This window comes from Adiantum capillus-veneris, chromosome 30 (assembly GCF_014529385.1).
Source record: "Adiantum capillus-veneris isolate H3 chromosome 30, ASM1452938v2, whole genome shotgun sequence".
NCBI lineage: Eukaryota > Viridiplantae > Streptophyta > Polypodiopsida > Polypodiales > Pteridaceae > Adiantum > Adiantum capillus-veneris.
Window position 1 is genome coordinate 6,126,121 of NC_140960.1, and position 16,862 is coordinate 6,142,982.

At 40.9% G+C, this 16,862-nt stretch overlaps 1 protein-coding gene across 1 annotated transcript in view; it reads left to right on the plus strand.

The window, feature by feature from the left end:
- Positions 1 to 7,775: 7,775 nt before the first annotated feature.
- Positions 7,776 to 16,862, plus strand: part of EMB3144 (AAA-type ATPase family protein) — a 42,281-nt gene continuing 33,194 nt past the window's right edge. Inside the window, exons 1-7 of the mRNA XM_086506592.1 lie at positions 7,776 to 8,008; positions 8,209 to 8,464; positions 9,671 to 10,058; positions 10,155 to 10,413; positions 10,485 to 10,616; positions 10,711 to 10,785; positions 10,870 to 10,995. Of these exons, the coding sequence (XP_086362718.1) occupies positions 7,838 to 8,008; positions 8,209 to 8,464; positions 9,671 to 10,058; positions 10,155 to 10,413; positions 10,485 to 10,616; positions 10,711 to 10,785; positions 10,870 to 10,995 (1,407 nt within the window). The 5' untranslated portion in view covers positions 7,776 to 7,837. The remainder of the gene's footprint in view (positions 8,009 to 8,208; positions 8,465 to 9,670; positions 10,059 to 10,154; positions 10,414 to 10,484; positions 10,617 to 10,710; positions 10,786 to 10,869; positions 10,996 to 16,862) is intronic.

A 16,862-nucleotide genomic window follows, 5' to 3' on the forward strand; every position in this document is an offset into this window, starting at 1 on the left:
AGAGAGAGAGAGAGAGAGAGAGAGAGAGAGAGAGAGAGAGAGAGAGAGAGAGAGAGAGAGAGAGAGAGAGGTGGCCAAGGAGGAGAGAGAGAGGGGGGGGGGGGAGGGCATGAGTATAGAGTGATAGGAAAAGAGAGAGGAAGAAGGGTGTGGAGGACCTTGTGGAAGGGAGGCGGGTTGCTGGAAGACAAGATGGAGGAAGGGAAGGCAGTTATAGGAGTAGATGGAGAGAGGAGGTGGAGGATATTGGAGGAGGAGGTTGAGGAGGAGGAGGAAGGGAAGAGGAGGAAGCACATGGGTGGAGAGAGGAGGAAGGTGAGGTAGGGACAGCGGTCCTTTTGAAAAAAGAAAAAAAGCTTGCTTCAAAGCTCGCTCCGTTGAGCTCGCTCAAAGACCTAACTCCATGATCAGGTTTTTGGATTGCAACTCTTATGGCGCTTGTTTATGCACAATCACTCTGTGGATGTACGCTGATTATGGATTGCCATTGTATGTGAGATTGTGGAGCCATTTTGGCATCTCTACTCATTGGCATTGAGTAGTGTTATGGTTTATGGTTTAGAATCCTCTTTCGAAGACTATGGTGGTCAAGGTTTACTCCCACTTTGCTATACTTTTGGTTGACAATTTTTTGTCAGGTTGTAGTGGTCAAGAGCTTCTCCCACTTTGGCATCTTGGATGCGGTTTTATGGTTGAGATTTTGCTCCAGTTATAGAGGAGACTCTGTCAGTTTTTTTTGCCAGGTTTTATGCGCTTTGTGATAGGTGCTAGAGAGCTATTTTAGCCAAGTTTTGGCTTGTGCCTATGCGGATGGTCATTTTGCTTGTGCTTTCATTACGTATGGTCACGACTTATGCATGATTGGTTATTGGTTTGGTAGAGGGTTATGTGCTTTATGCAATGTTTGCCATAGATTTGGTGACAGGCGTTTGACCAACTAGTTTTCTTTTGCATTGTGTTGAGCGGTTATGCTCTTGTGGACAATGCATTTACACTTTGTGTGTGCTGATCTATAGACTCATTTTGTGCTCAATTATGGCATCTTGCAATGACAATTCGTCATTGGATACACAAGTTGGTGTTTTAGGCATATCTCAGAGGCGAAGGCATGTGGTTTGCTGGCATGGTGGCAGACCAGGGCACATGAGGAGACGTTGTTTGAGGTGTTGGAGACAGCGGAGGATTCTATTGACTATTGCTAAGAGTACGAGTGTGGTATACACTCCTACTTCCTTGGGTTCACCTACACATGCATGGACTTTGTCTCACAATTGGCAACTGGACAGTCATGTTCATAGGGAGTGGTTTATCACGTTTTCTGCTCCAAGACAGGATGGTGTTCATGGTGTGGGTGACATTCATTTGCACTTTGATCCACACACACTCAATTGTAGATGTGAAGCCTACCATGCACTCATCTTCACAACTAGAAGCGGCCACAATAGGTTGATTCTCGCTCAACCATGATATGCATGAGTTGTCGAGCATGAAACAAAAACTACTTGTGGACACACGTGTGTCATAACAACCAGCCCAACCTGAGTCCCAAAAAGGCATGCAAATCTAGTGGTAATGATCCCCTTTGGGATAAAATAACCCAAGATGTGAAGTGTCACTCATGTAGCAAAAGATCCTCTTAATAGCCTGCTAATGCTTAGACCCTAGGCTATGCATAAATCTCTTGACTTGTGAGACTACAAACTAAATATATCACCTTGTATTGTATACATAGATAAGATATCCAATAGCAATCTGATAAAGAGTGACATCAACAATATCTCCGTCATCATGAAAATCTCCAACAATAAGATACATTTTGTTTGAAAATGGTATAAATGGTAACCTTTGCTTTTAGGCATGTAGCAAAAAAAAATGCATTGATAGCCTTATCCAACTTTTTGTGCTGCATTTATGGCACCAAAGCATAGCTAAACAACCAAAAACATAGAAAAAATGCTAGTGACCTGTTCATGGTGAGGTTAGTGTATTAATTACAAGAGATTAGAGAGAGATAAACACTAATGCAAGTAGCAAAACGTAAAGTAAATTGACCAAACTAAATGAAAATGATGAGTACAAAGTGGGCTAAATGATGGAGCAAATGCTTCAATAGAAAGTCTGTAGATTGGGCTTCTTTTGTAGGAGTAGAGGGAGAGCATTTAGTGACACAAGCGATGATGTTAGATGTAGGCTTCCAAAGCAGAAGGGGTCTCCACGAGTTGGTGGTGCGGATGTGTCACACACCCAAACAAGCCTCCTCACGTGTGTTCAAGGAGCACCCAAATAGTACAAAAGAGTGTCCTCCCCTAGGGATTGTCAACTAGGGTGTAGGAATCAAAGTCAAGCATCCTCTCGGGAGATTTGTCAATTTGTTGTAGGATCAAAATGCTTGTCCTTAGATAATTTAATAGTAGGGTATAGGCCAAAATACACCCCCCCCCCCTTGAAGAATAACAGGCAACTTGGTGGTAGGTCAAAAGTCAAAACGGTGCTTGTATGCCTCTAGTGAATGCATACTTCAAATCTTCAAAATATTTTGTGGTGTTGTCGATGCTAACCACAAAGTGTCTGTGTTTGTCAAAGTTGTTGTGGTCGATGCTTCTCCTCCCCTCAAAGTTTTTTGTCAAAGTTTTCAAAGTGGATGCCAATGGTGGCATGACATACAAACCAAACTTTGTGCAAATGGTGTGCCATAGTCAGCATGGTCTTCCAGTGTATGATCCTTTTACAATCATAATCTCGTGAAGCCAAATGTGATCATGCTTTGTATATATGCAAATATGAATGCAAAGAGTTTGTGCAAAATGAGTAAACAAACTTGTGCGAGTGTATGGTTTGGAGATAGTTGGGTAGTCTTGGGATTGAATTTTGCATACATTGCTTTGTCATTGGGTCTCATGGAGCCTTGGCCCTGCATCTCTATGAAGAGCTTCCCTGGCAATTACGGCTCGGCTTTAGTGTTGTGGGAACAATGGCTTTGGAGTTACAGGCAATACTACTTGAAGATGGCACCACATGAAAAGCCCTTTGAGATGATATATCATGGTAAGTTGGATATGTTTGATGGTCTTTGGTGCTTGATATAGGGCACCCATGTGGGACTACTTGCTTAGATGAAGGTGTAGCCGTGGGAATCACCCCTTATATGGATTCGTGGATATGTTTGATGGCCTGTGGTGCTTGATGTAGGGCACCCATGTGGAACTACTTGCTTAGATGAAGGTTGTTGAGCTCAAGGTGTAGCCGTGGGAATCACCCCTTATGTGGATTCATGGATATGTTTGATGGCCTGTGGTGCTTGATGTAGGGCACCCATGTGGAACTACTTGCTTAGATGAAGGTTGTTGAGCTCAAGGTGTAGCCATGGGAATCACCCCTTATGTGGATTCTAGGTTGAATATGAGCGCACCCAGGATTGAACTCATGTAGACCCAAAAATAGCCTATAAATCCTTTTTGATGATCTTGGATGTTCGAGCGAACAGGACAATAGAATTGGCACGTGTGAGCGCGCTAACAGACCCGCCTGCTCAATAAGCTCGACTAGACAAGCCTTGCGGTCTGCTTTATTGCCCAAAATAGGGTGGGCGGTTTGATCCCACGACCTCACAATACCATGAATAGCTTTGTGCCACCTAACTAGTCTGCCAAACGCGTTACCTTGTCGAGGTGTCCTCTTTCTACAACATTCGGCCTTGCTATAGCAGTAAGGTTAGGCTTACTTAGTTCAAGTGAAGTCAAAATCAAGCATGCATTGGCTCCTTAGAAAGCTTTAGAGCATTCTAGACACACAAGTAATTTCACAAAATATGACTTGAATGGCTCACTTTACAACTGTGTATTTGTGAAGGTAGGCTCAATTACACACACACACACACACACGCGCACATAAATAGGACAATCAACCAAATTTTATTCCTATACCTAATGTAATGTAAGAGGTATGAGTAGCGGCCAAATCAAGCAAAGAGGGGGCTTGAATGGCCTAGCATAGAGGTGAATGATGCAAGCTATGTAAAACTAGATATTGCAAATTCAAGAAGGGGTTAAATGCAACTAGTAAAGCTATTAATAATGATCAAATAAACATGTTAATAGGTCTATGTGTGAACCATCGGCTCTGATACCACATGAAAGGGATTGGTTATGGCAAAAATGTCAATGAGCCGTTCATGGTGAGGTTAGTGCATTAATCACAAGAGATTAAAGAGAGAGAGATTAACACGAATGCAAGTAAAAACACAGAGTAGATTGATCACAATAAATGCAAATGATGCATACAAAGTGGGCCCAAATGATGGGCAAATGCTTGGATACAAAGTGTGTAGATTGGGCTTCTTTTATATGAGAGGGAGAGCATCTCGTGACATACGTGATGATGTCAAATGTAGGCTTCCAAAGTAGAGGGGGTTTCCACTAGTTGGTGGTGCAGATGTGTTACACACCCCAACACAATAGATGGCTTTATATCATGCCATGCTTCGCAAGGATTCATAGATTACAAGGCTTTGGTAGGACACTTGTTAAGTACATAAGTAGCACACATGTCAGACTCGACCCAAAATGAATGTTATAAACTTTCACTCTTGACCATACATTGTGCCATCTCCAGAATCGTCTCCATTAGTGGTTGCATTATTTTCTTTGAGCAACAACAACAAAAGCTTGTTCAATTGCAAAAGAAGAACAAAAGGATGGAATTGCCTACACAATACTGAATGTAATGGAAATGGAGATCGAAATGAGTCTGAATCAAAATTTTGAGCACACCCGACACTACGAGCTATCCCAAAGTACTACTCGACCTACTCACACTCACCAAAGCTCACCCAATTTCAGAGAAAATGTGTGGGGGAGGGAGAGGGTGCTGGTGACGTTGACGATTATGCCTTGGAGGAGGCAACCTGCTCTGATAACAAATTGTTGGAATTATCGTTGCAGGGATGCACACACAACTTAAAGAAGACGAAGAATCTCAAGGCACACAATATAGAGTATATTGCTTAGTAGAAAGATAAGTTACTCCTAGAGTGATGGGTGTATACAATGCATGTGGGAAAAAACCTCCTGGTGACGAGAAAAGTACCACGACGGTCCTGAGTGTGTTTATACCCATCACTACTACGTATATGGTAACAACACCCAAAAGATTCCACCTCACAAGATAGCAAAATGAGGATGGCCAACTTAATGAACGAGAAACTAAGCTAATATATTTAAGGCTTTTAAAAGTTAAAGAAAGTGAAGCCTTTATGGACACGAGTGACCAAAGATTCAAGGATCTACCCAAAACAATGAGCACATTAAGTGCGGATAGAAGTAGAAATGTTGAGGACATAGCACAAATAGATGATATCTACTCCATTGTTCAAAAAAATGTTGATCACTTTTACTTCATCTAGTTTTTGTGTACATGGTCAAAATTTTGAGTTTTAGGCTCCTTGGAGGGCTACCATATGTACTCGGATGGGGGAGATCAATTAGCCAAGTCAAGACCTTCATTATACATTGTGATAAAGGTATTTAGACCACCGTTATCACGTCAAAGATGTAAGTTACTAATTGCATTTGGTTAGGATTGCCTACACATGTAAGGGTGTTAACAAAGAGGGGTACCATATAGAGTTGTGGGTTTGATGTCGTGGAGTTCATATATATGTTTTATGGTTTGTGTTGGTAAGTTGATTCCACTTGTGTGATATCCCATAAAGATATGCTTGGATGCATGGTTACCTACACAAGTTGTATGTTCAACTTTGCATGAAATGACTTTCATCATAGTTATCGATTCTCACCCTTAGAGCATAGCTAGACACAAAGACTAAAGGAAAACTCTGTATATCATGGAGAAACTACAACATGGATACAAAATTGTCTAAACCAATTAACAACGACCAGCCACGTAAAGTGCATGAGAACCTTTCAAAGCTTCAAGATGATAGCAAAACACACCCATGACACACCTATCACAATGCAAAGGATAAGATGGCACTACAACACGGACAAGGCAATGCATGATGGACAAGAGAGCTTGCCTTACGAGGCAAATAAACCAACAAGATCTATGAATGGTTTCATAGGTAATGATTATATACCAACTTTGACTTTGCTATGTACAAAAGAACTCACCTTATGAGGCGAACAAGGCAAGTATTAGAAAAGAAACTAACAAGATCTAGGAGTATTTCCACATGTAATGATTCTGTACTAGCTTTAACATTGTGTAAGCCATATTGAACAATCACAGCAAAACGAATCCAATACAAGCATAAAACAACATAAGAGAACCCCTGCAAAAAAAATGCTAACCGACATACATAAAATTGTCCATTTGAGAGTGATTTTGAGCTAACCACTTTAGAATTGTGTACAAAGTATGTAGGCTAGAACCATAGAGCAAATACACACAAGATAATACAAAACATTATTCCTTTAGGATTTAATATTTTGTTTGAATACCCACCAACACAAAATTATAGTCCATTCGAGGGCAATTTTGAGCTAACCACTTTAGAAATTTGTACTAACTGCGTAAAGGCTAGAACCCTAGAGCAAATATACTTAAGATAAGAAAAGAAAAATTGCATTAGGATTTAATATTTTGTTTGGATACGCACCAAAGTCGAAGTAATATCACTTTTTATAGCTTTAACCATTTGCCAATTCCTTTACTTTGACAAGTCCATTAACTTGGTCTCTTCTATATTCGAGTTGTAGACACCCAAATCTCCAACATTCATGCTCATATGTGGTACGAAACAAGATTTATTTATGCATTTGTGCTTACATTTCTCATTTTAAGCATGGGGAAACCCATACCTATTGAGCAATGCATAAAATTTGTGGATGCAAAGTACGAGGAGCTCCTAAAATTTGGGCAAAATGAAAACTTAATCAAAACACTTAAAGAAGCAAAAGTGAAGGGTGAGTAAAACAAGCTACTGGTTGCGAAATAAAACCTAATGTAAGTGGAAAATCAAAAGTTAAAAAACTGTCTAAAAACTAATTATGATGAGAGAATACTCACCACAATTGGAGAAAATTCATTCCTTGGCCTATTCAACCATCTACACGAAGGCACTCACATTATATCACATGGAATCCATCAGACATGAACATACTTATTGACATTGCTGCATTGGCCACATGCTCATTGTATGTTGCTCATAACATTCATAGACAAAGCTAGAGACCATAACAATAAAAGTAATGCCAAGCTTGCCTCCCCCTTGCCACATGTCTCTGTCCTTTCGACGAATGTGAATTGCTCTTGCCCACTCTCTGGCCAGTAGTTAGAAATAGTTTGTGAGAAGCATAGCCGGGTTGATTGAAGGGAAAATTACCAAAATACCCCTCTAATTTGTGGAAATTCCCAAAACGCCCTTCAAATTTTCCAAAATTCCCAAAATACCCCTAGTTGTGAGCGTAAATTTCTCCTTTTTTTTTAAAAGCTTTTCATAAGAAAACCGTTTGTCTATCATACAAGATGCTAAAACTAGAATTCAAGCTGGTTACGAAGGTTTTGGAGATGAATTGCTCCATTATTTTTTGATTTGATTGCCTTTTTTTCTAGATAATTTGTGAAAAATTACATGTTAAGCATTCAAAAACGGATCTCAATTGTCAAAAAAGAATAAAGATTAGAAAATCTTGAACAATCCAACCAAAATAAATACAATGGTATTTTGGGAATTTTTGAAATTTGAAGGGTACTTTGGAAATTTTGACAAATTAGAGGGGTATTTTGGTAATTTTCTCTTGATCGAAATCAAGAACCCCTCTCTCTCTCTCTCTCTCTCTCTCTCGCTCTCTCTCTCTCTCGGGGCCGAGGCTGGAGGATGCAGGCAAGCAGCGCGCAGCAGCTGCGCCACAATGACAAGACCTTTCTGCCGCGGCTGGGCCTCAGAAGCTTTCCTTACAGAGTGCCCCTCCGTAAACGCCTCTCCAGTTGTCGCTCTTGCCTCGCCAAAGAAACCAAACAGGACGAGAGAACACGCAAGTTCTTCGAGGTACACACGCTCTTTATGTGTGTGTGTGCGCGCGTGCGTGCGTGTGTGTGTGTGTGAGAGAGAGAGAGAGAGAGAGAGAGAGAGAGAGAGAGAGAGAGAGTATGGACCGACGGATGACGTGCCTACTGATTGCATTGGGATCTTATAATAACAGTAGAACACTTAGTTTTGATTGGCTGTCTCACTTGCTGCAATATCAGGCTTTGAGAAACAAGGAAAGGGAGCGTATGCTGCACTTGAAGGAGACATCAGAGAAAGCAAAGAGACAGCATGAGCTGGATTCTGTACAAGCAATTGAGTGGGCCAAATTCTTATCTCGGCTACAAGGGAAAACCAAGGGAACATTTTGGGATCCTGAGCCTGCTCCAGACCTCCTATTTAGTCACTTCACTAAGTTACTAAAAGGCAAAAAAGTGCAATTCATGGATTATGCGAATGCAGGGGAGGATGTAGCAGGTAATTTTTTGATTTTGAAGAGTACATTGCATTACTGCAGGCTATATGTACTTAGTCTCGATGTTATATGGCAGAGTGATTCCACGCAAAGCACGACATCAATTTGCTTGTATCAGTAGAAAGTATTTTAGCCCTTCTTTTAGTTTGCAGTTTCTGAACTTTCTGTGTTTTTTTCTTTTTCATTTCTAGTCAGTACTATTCCAGGAGCATCTACAGGCTCTTGAATAAGTAGCACTTGCAATATATATTGTTCATTAATAACTTTTGATTTCCTCTATTGGACCCATTCACCATGTTTGTAGTTCGGTCCTTTGGTTTTTTCCCACATCCATTGTCGTTCTTCCTCAGAAGTATATAATTTTTTATCAATTGTGAATCAGGGGTCTGGTGCTTGACATAGTTCATCTTTAGAGACGGTGAGCGCTGACAGGTTTAAGTTCATTGTATTAGGTGAAGCATAAAGATAATGGACTCCTTAATCTATGGCCTTGTTAGTGAGCATATGCGGCTACTAATGTATCTTCTATCTATGAGAAGGCAAAACATGATAATATTTCGTGCTGCCATTCCAAGCAAGTAGTCTGTTTGGGCTGGGTTACTGGAGGGAGGCTCAATTGAAAGGATCGGACCAATGAATATGGGAAGTCAATTTGGGGTTTATCGCACTAATGAATATGTGAAGTCATTTTGGGGTTATGGCAATATTTTTTGTCCGATAAATATTTAGTGAGAATGTGATTCAAAATTCCAATGTTGGAGGTCATTTAATCAAGTCGAGTTCATCTGAGGAGGATACAAGATCATAGCCTCAAAGATTATTTGATGAGTATTTCTTGAGAGTACAACTTTCTTGTCAGACAAGAACGAACCTCAGAGAGGCTTATTTCTCTCTTCTTTTGAGCCCCATTCGTTGCACAGCTTGTGTCTTCTCTATCTTCCTTAGTAGTGTGGATTATATTGTAGCCATCAGGAAGATTCAAGTGGTATCGTGCTCCAAAGGATTTTTTGTGCGCCTCAAAGAACAATCTGTTTTTGACTTTCCTGTTTTTTGTAATTTCAATCTCAAATTTACATTGCCCACCATTGAATTCTAGAAATGCAGTATAGGTGCTATCATTGTGGTCTTTGAACTTCAGTTCAATCAGAAAATTTGTATAGGTAACCGTATACTGATAGTAAACGCTTCTATCGTTAACATGCTTGCAGTTATTTTACCACATCGAACCAAAGATCTACAGTCATCTTCAACAACACAAATAGATGGCAAAGCCAATGATAACAAACTGGTGTTCAAGCGATATAAGGTTCGCCAAATGCCAGCAGATGGTTGGAATGACATCTGGGACCAACTACACCAGCAATTGATACACGTCAATGTTGTGAACACCAAAACTATTTTTTCGGATATTGAGCCAACTTTAGTTATTTTTGTTGTTTGGTCAATGCGGGTACTTTTAGCCTCTGCGATATTCAATTGGCTTCGCAAAAAATTATACCCCTGGTATAAGCTAAGAGATCCAAATGACAGGCCAAAAATAAAGCGCTTGAAGCTTGGGAGGGATGGTGACTATCTGGGTTCCCTCGGTCAGAGTCGGTTAGTTTTTGAATATATTCTTGTACTTATTCTTTTGGTGAGCTCTTGTGATGAAATTTATGGGTAACTTGAGCTTTAATGTGAAATTGTTAACAGAGCCAGATTTATTACAGCTGAAGAGAGCACAGGTGTCACATTTGATGATTTTGCTGGTCAGGAATATGTGAAGCGCGAGCTGAAAGAGGTTGTTCGTATATTGAAAGGAGCTAAAGAATATACCGGACTCGGTGTTTATTGTCCCAAAGGTGTACTTCTTTATGGTCCTCCAGGAACCGGAAAGACATTGCTTGCCAGAGCCATAGCTGGAGAGGCAGGAGTACCCTTCTTCTCTGCTAGTGGTTCAGAGTTTGTGGAGGTTAGATTTTGTGGGATTGAAGCTTTTGTTACTCTTCAAATTTAAGTGAATCACACAATCTTTCCTTTTAGATGTTTGTAGGTGTAGCAGCAGCTCGTGTGAGGGACCTTTTCACGCGTGCACGCCAGTTTGCACCTTCAATAATTTTTATTGATGAGATAGATGCAATTGGTGCAAAACGTGGGGGACCAGACGTGGGCGGGGTATTCTTTATGTCTTAGGTTTCTCTTATTAATGACTCTCATGGTTTCACCTTGACAAGCTGATTCGTCTTCTTTGAATTGGCTTTCTACTCAGGGAGGCGTGGAAAGGGAGCAAGGATTAATTCAAATATTGACCGAGCTTGATGGCTTTCAAACGTCTAATTCACAGGTGGTGAATGGTTTTTGTATATAAAAGAGTTCATAGCTTTGCAGTTACAAACAATCAAGAAGTGGTGGCATGTCTTTGGAACAGGTCTTGGTTGTGGGTGCAACAAATAGGCTTGATATGCTTGATCCTGCCTTGCTTCGCAAAGGGCGATTTGACAAAGTTGTCAGTGTTGGACTTCCAACGGAGGAAGGCAGGCTTGAAATTTTAAGAGTATGAACATTTGTCTTCTTAGAGCCATTTGATGTCCCTTGAGTAAGATATGAAATTCTTTTTTTCATTATAGGTCAATAGGTGGTTTGTTTGTTTCATCATAGCACATTAGCTTTAAGCAGCTTCTGGTAGAGATGTATGTGGTTAAGGAGATGTACTGCAGTTAGCGAGTGGTGTCCAAGAAAACTTGTAAACGAAGTTTATCCGAGCACAGAGGGAGTTAACGAGCCTTTAGCAATGGTGCTAGAAGGTACAGTAGAGATTCTCCTTTGTACTAACACAGACATAGGGAAGCTGTTCCCCAGGGGAGCAGAGGCAGAGGAAATCAAATGGAAGCCTTTAGAATTTCACACTGATTTTTTCTTGGTTTTCAAGACTCAGAACTTGTTCAAGGTCCCACATTAACTAATTCAGTTCGTATATGAAGGAGAAAATTGGCACACATGGTTCTCTCTCTTGCTTAGCTCGTGTAACTCCTGTGTGCCTTTCTGGTTTGCACCCCTTCTCTCTCCTCTCTCATTGCTATGTGTGCTACTCCAAGTTCGAGAGGCATCTCCCATTGCTTTTTTCACATCGAAGTTAAGCAGTAAGAACATCTAGGATTAGGTACCAGGGTTATTGCTGGCTTGAACTATAAGAATTAACAAGAAATCAGACTGCCAGTTAAACACAGGGAATTGCCCTTAATAAATTTTGGAGTGAAATTTTGCAAAACCTCCATGTTTTGCTTTGGTCAATGACTGCAAACTCATTGTCCATTCACAAAAGAGGCCCCTAGTGTCTCATACCGTGCATTTGAGATCTCGGATTGCAAAACTTACAAGTTAGTGAAAGCTGATCAATCCAACATGTTTGACTAGCCCTCTCCCACATGCTTCATGTGACGGACTTTACCATTAGTGTTTCCACATGAGCTAGGCTAACAAGGGCGCTGGTCAAGTGGGCCCAAAACCCTTAGTTAGTTAGGGCGTAGCACTCTGTTGCTAACTTCCGTTTCTGTATTTGTTGATTTCCTTTTTGTCTCCCAAGTTGGGGCGTTGTATTCTATATTTGGGGCGTAGCACTCTGTTGCTAACTTCCGTTTCTGTATTTGTTGATTTCCTTTTTGTCTCCCAAGTTTCACACAATTTTTTTCCCTTATGGACATGGTTCTGGGGATTGCAAATCTCAGCTGAAAGTAGCGTGGGCTTTTTCTTGGGTATTGGTGAAGGTTTGTTCATCATTTTTTGCTTTTGATAATCATTGTGTCATTTATATTTTCCAGTCAATCATTTCAAAGGTCTGAGTTTGAGTCTGAACCATTGTAATTCGAACCTTATTGTGAATCTGAATACACATTTCCAATTGTCTCATTCTATCTCAATAAATGATGACATGGCATGGCCTAAAGAACGGAAGGAGGGGCCAAAACCCTAGCAAAGAGTTAGAAGATGTTTTACCGACTTACAAAACTCTTTCAAGTGGCCTAGAAGGGGTTAGGTTTAAAAACCTAACCCAAAAGTCTTTCCAACTTATGGTACTTGTGACAAGTAAGTGACGTGGCACTGCTGTATGTATTTCCGCACTTTACGCTGGTAGCTTTTGATAGCTTTTTGTGCTAGCTTTTGAATGTAGATACTTTTGAGTTTAAGTGCTTTTAGGACTTACGCTTTTGGGGCTCTGCTTTTAGGAACTCTTGTACTCTTTATAAGTGCGTAGAGGGCCATTCTTTTAGGCATTTGGACACGAAGCTTGAAGATCTAGACCCAAGGGGAAACACTACCTAGTTGGAGCCTTCCTCACCAATTCCCACTGCACGCTGCGTTTTGAAACGCCAGCGTCCTTTTCCCTCAGCGGCGCCATCCTTTCCCTTGCATGCTGCATTTTGAGACGCCGACAACAAAGGACGACATCGTCATTGGAGCTTGCAGTAAACAACCGCTAGGGCACTGCCTATGACTGCGTTCTGAAATGCATCCGGCAGTGGCTTCCCCCTCCATTCCAGTGCGCAAGCAGCGTTTTAAAACACTGCTGCATTTTCCACTCCATTTCGACAGTCCCCCCCCCCTCCCATTCCTTGACGACGACAGGTTGGCCCTTGTGCAGATGACCTAAACTCGCCTCCTTGCCATAGCGTTTTAAAAGGCAACCTGGCTGAGGGTATTGAGGTCCATCTTGGGTGGGTCAACTTTCCCGGAGTTAGTGTGACGAGCGGGCTGAAGAAGTAGAGAGTGGAGGCAATAGAGAGCCCTCTATTGGCTCGGAAGAGGCAGAGACAAAAGCTAAATCAGAGCGGTCGGGGAGTAGTAAAAGAGGCAAGAAAAAACAGACCAAAAGCTATGGATAACGGATCGTCAACCATCCATTTAGCGGCCTGTGCACCGGCACAGTTTTCAAGGAACCCGGCAATTTGTTTGGCTCGAGTTAGTGAAGTCAAAAGCAAATGGAGGAGTTTGCTAGAGAACAACGACAAAGGTCAATTGGACACGGATGGCAGTACCAATACTCAGCTAGCTGCCTCGGTAGCCGAGAGGTACCTCCCAGTCATGATTGTGATTCGACGCTTTGATGACAGGTGTCACCACTAGCTTCAGCCAGAGAGAGGCTTGTGAGTGCCAGAGAGGGGCAAGCACATGCTCCCTATAATTAATTTGGACCCTTGTGTTGGAGTTCAAGTTATTGGTGTTTGGACCCGTAGGTCGGAGTTCAATGCACATGCATCTGGCAGGGAACCAATCAGACGTCTAAGACACTACGGATGGGCTAGCCAATTCATTGTTGTTGGTCAGATTATGGACAGGATGTGTTCCAACAGTTTATTATCTTGGAGCTTTATATTTTGGACGTGATATGTTCACAGTTCACGAATGGGATTATTGGACGTAGTATGTGGTCTACAGTTCAAAGTTTCTACAAAGGCAACCTATGCTCAAGATGGCATCACTTTCAGGTACAAAGTTGAGGAGAGCAACACCGAGGTGTATCCAATTGGTGGCCACTTTCTGGGGTGTCTATGATAGCTTCTTCATCGACTTGGTTTCACTATTGATGTCCACTATGAGCTGCAAAGAGGGTGTTAAAGTTTAGGCATCTCAAGTGAACTGTTCAATGTGATCCCATTATTTAGTTTGGCTTTTAGGTATTTATTTTACTTATTTGTCAAAGTCTTGGGTAGGGCAATTTACTGGGATTTCTATGTAAGCAACCCCTTGCATCCATTGTATACACATTCAATTATTCATTGCTAAGGTTGATTGGTTCAGGAGACTCTCTCTCTCTCTCTCTCTCTCTCTCTCTCTCTCTCTCTCTCCCCTTAGTCTCTACGCTTCCGCATCGTCGACTTTGACACTCCCTCCATGTCTATCTTTTGAGGGTCCGGAGGATCATCGCACCGAACTCATGGAACGAGCGCAACTTGTCAACAAGGCTTTCTACTGCTTGAAGAAAATTCTCAAGAAGAGGAGTTAAAGCGGCAACTAACCGAGCTCAATAAGAAAGTTTCTTATGCCTTGCATTGAGTATATTTTTGATAGACTCAATGGGGTGAAGGTGTTCAAAAAGGTCGATCTCAAGAGTCGGTATATCAGATAAGGGTATTTAAAGGTGACATCTACAAGAGTGCCTTCAGGATTGAGCGAGGGTAGTGGGAGTATGGTGTCATGCTTTTTGGATTGATAGGTGCTGTAGGTACTTCTAGTCGTCTCATGGTAGGTCATTTTGGAAATATGATCGGCATATGTGTGTTTATTTTCCTTGATGACATTCTCAGTTTTTCCGCATCATGGGAACAACATGACTGGGATGTAGAGAAGGTTTTAGGTTGTTTGGATGAGAGCCAGTTGTATCTCGCAGTTAAGAAGTTGGAAATTTTTCTCACTAAGGTTGCTTATATGGGCTATATCATCTTTGCAAGGGGTGTCAAGTTGGATCGTGCAAAGATCGAAAAGGTTCGTAATTGGAATTTGCCCAAAATAGCATTTGATATGCATCCATTTTTAGGTCTGTGTCAGACATATAGTTTACACATAAAAAATTTTGTGCGCATCGCTGCACGAAGTCCACTTTGGATTATTCTATTTATCTCACTTATTTGTATACAAATACCTCATATGCACACAATTGGGGAATTTATGTACACACTTTCATTAGTTTTTCATAGCATTGTTTTTTCCGCAAGAAATTATGCACTATGATTTTTTTAAAAAATGACCTTAAATTACAGATATTGGTGAGTTTGAAACCTTGAAAAATGCTTAGCTGATGGATATTGGCTTATAGATACATTATAGACCTTACTTTTTGTCTCATAACCTCATCATGTTAATGAAATAGGCTTTGAAAGATCAACAATTTCCTCTTTCTTAGCATTTTCAAGGTTTGGGTTTTTTATAATAACAAAAGTCTAGTCTTATAACTAAGTTATGAAGCACAATTTCTTGCTATGATATGTTTTTTCCTATCCATACACCTTTAAATCTTTGCAAAATCTTATTTTGATGAGAAGTTATATTCAATTTATGGAAATTTTATTAAAATTGCATTAAATTTTTATAATTTTTCAATCTTAAAACTTGTCACCATAATTTTAATTTGGAATTAATTTTGGCAAAATCAAAATTTGGCTGTATTCTTCACCTCATAACTGACATAAAATATGAACTTGACCTATAAATCTTTATTCCAATCTCACTAAATAATTATAACAAGTTCCTACGACCTAGTAAAACAGGACACTTTAGTGTATCAACACACTTGAGTGTCCGATTATAGAACTAAGGTTAATGGCCCTTGGCCTATGAAAAGTGGTTACACGAAAAGCTTCAAATTCAAAAGCATCCGGCCCGAAAAGCACGAGCACCAAAAGCTACCAGCGAGTTTTGCAGAAATCCGTATAGCTGCCTCATAAACAACGTAAATCGCGAAAGTCTGTTCAGGTAGCCAAGTCATCGGGGGTGTTCGTACTGGTTGCCACGTCATCAAGTTTTTACCGTGTGTGTGTGTTGGTCTTGCTTATTTTTTTTTGTCTTTAGGCCCCTTGGGTCCCATCAGACGGGGTCGCATAAGTTGGTGGGAACTTCTTTAAAAATAGGCCTCTCGGCGAGACTTTGCAAGTTGGTGAGAACTTCTTCTGCTGCTTCTTCTTAGGGTTTAGGCCCCTCGGCCGAGATCTGCAGGTTGGCTCCGTTCTTCAATGGCTTGACACGTCAGCAGTTTGTGACATATGCTCGTGTGTGTGCGTGTGGTGTGTGTGTTTGGGAGCATAACCATTGGGCATTCAACATTGACGATGTTAGTGCGGATGTAGTGGTATTTAGTCAATACTATGCATCGCGGAGCTGATGGTTATATTGTCTTGTGGGTGACTACTATGGGTCTATACCTTGCACTTTCCTTTAAGGGTGAATCTGGGCTTATCCTGGATTCATCTAGGTATCTCGTATTTTCGTCACCGTCTTTGTGCGTTGCCTTCTCTTAGGCAAACCATATCGCACGATGCACATGATGTACTCATAGGTGGGCACAGAGGTATGTATACCACTTTAGAAAAAGTAGAAAGATTCTTTTATTGGCTTAAAATGCGAAAAGATGTGTTTAAGTATGACACACAGTGCTCCATTTGTCAAAAAGTAAAAGCTTCTAGGGATAAGAAGTAAGGACTTTTGATGCATTCTCAAGGGTCAATTTTATGACATTTCTATGGATTTTGTGACTAATCTTCCACCTAGTTTGCATTCATGTAATACACAATGTTTATAATGATTGTTGATCGTTTTAGCATGTTTTGCATGTTAATACCTTGTAAGGCCACAATTACAGCACAAGATGTAGCATGTTTGTTCATTAAGCATTGGTATCCCCTTTGTGGTATGCCAAAGTCGATAGTGTCA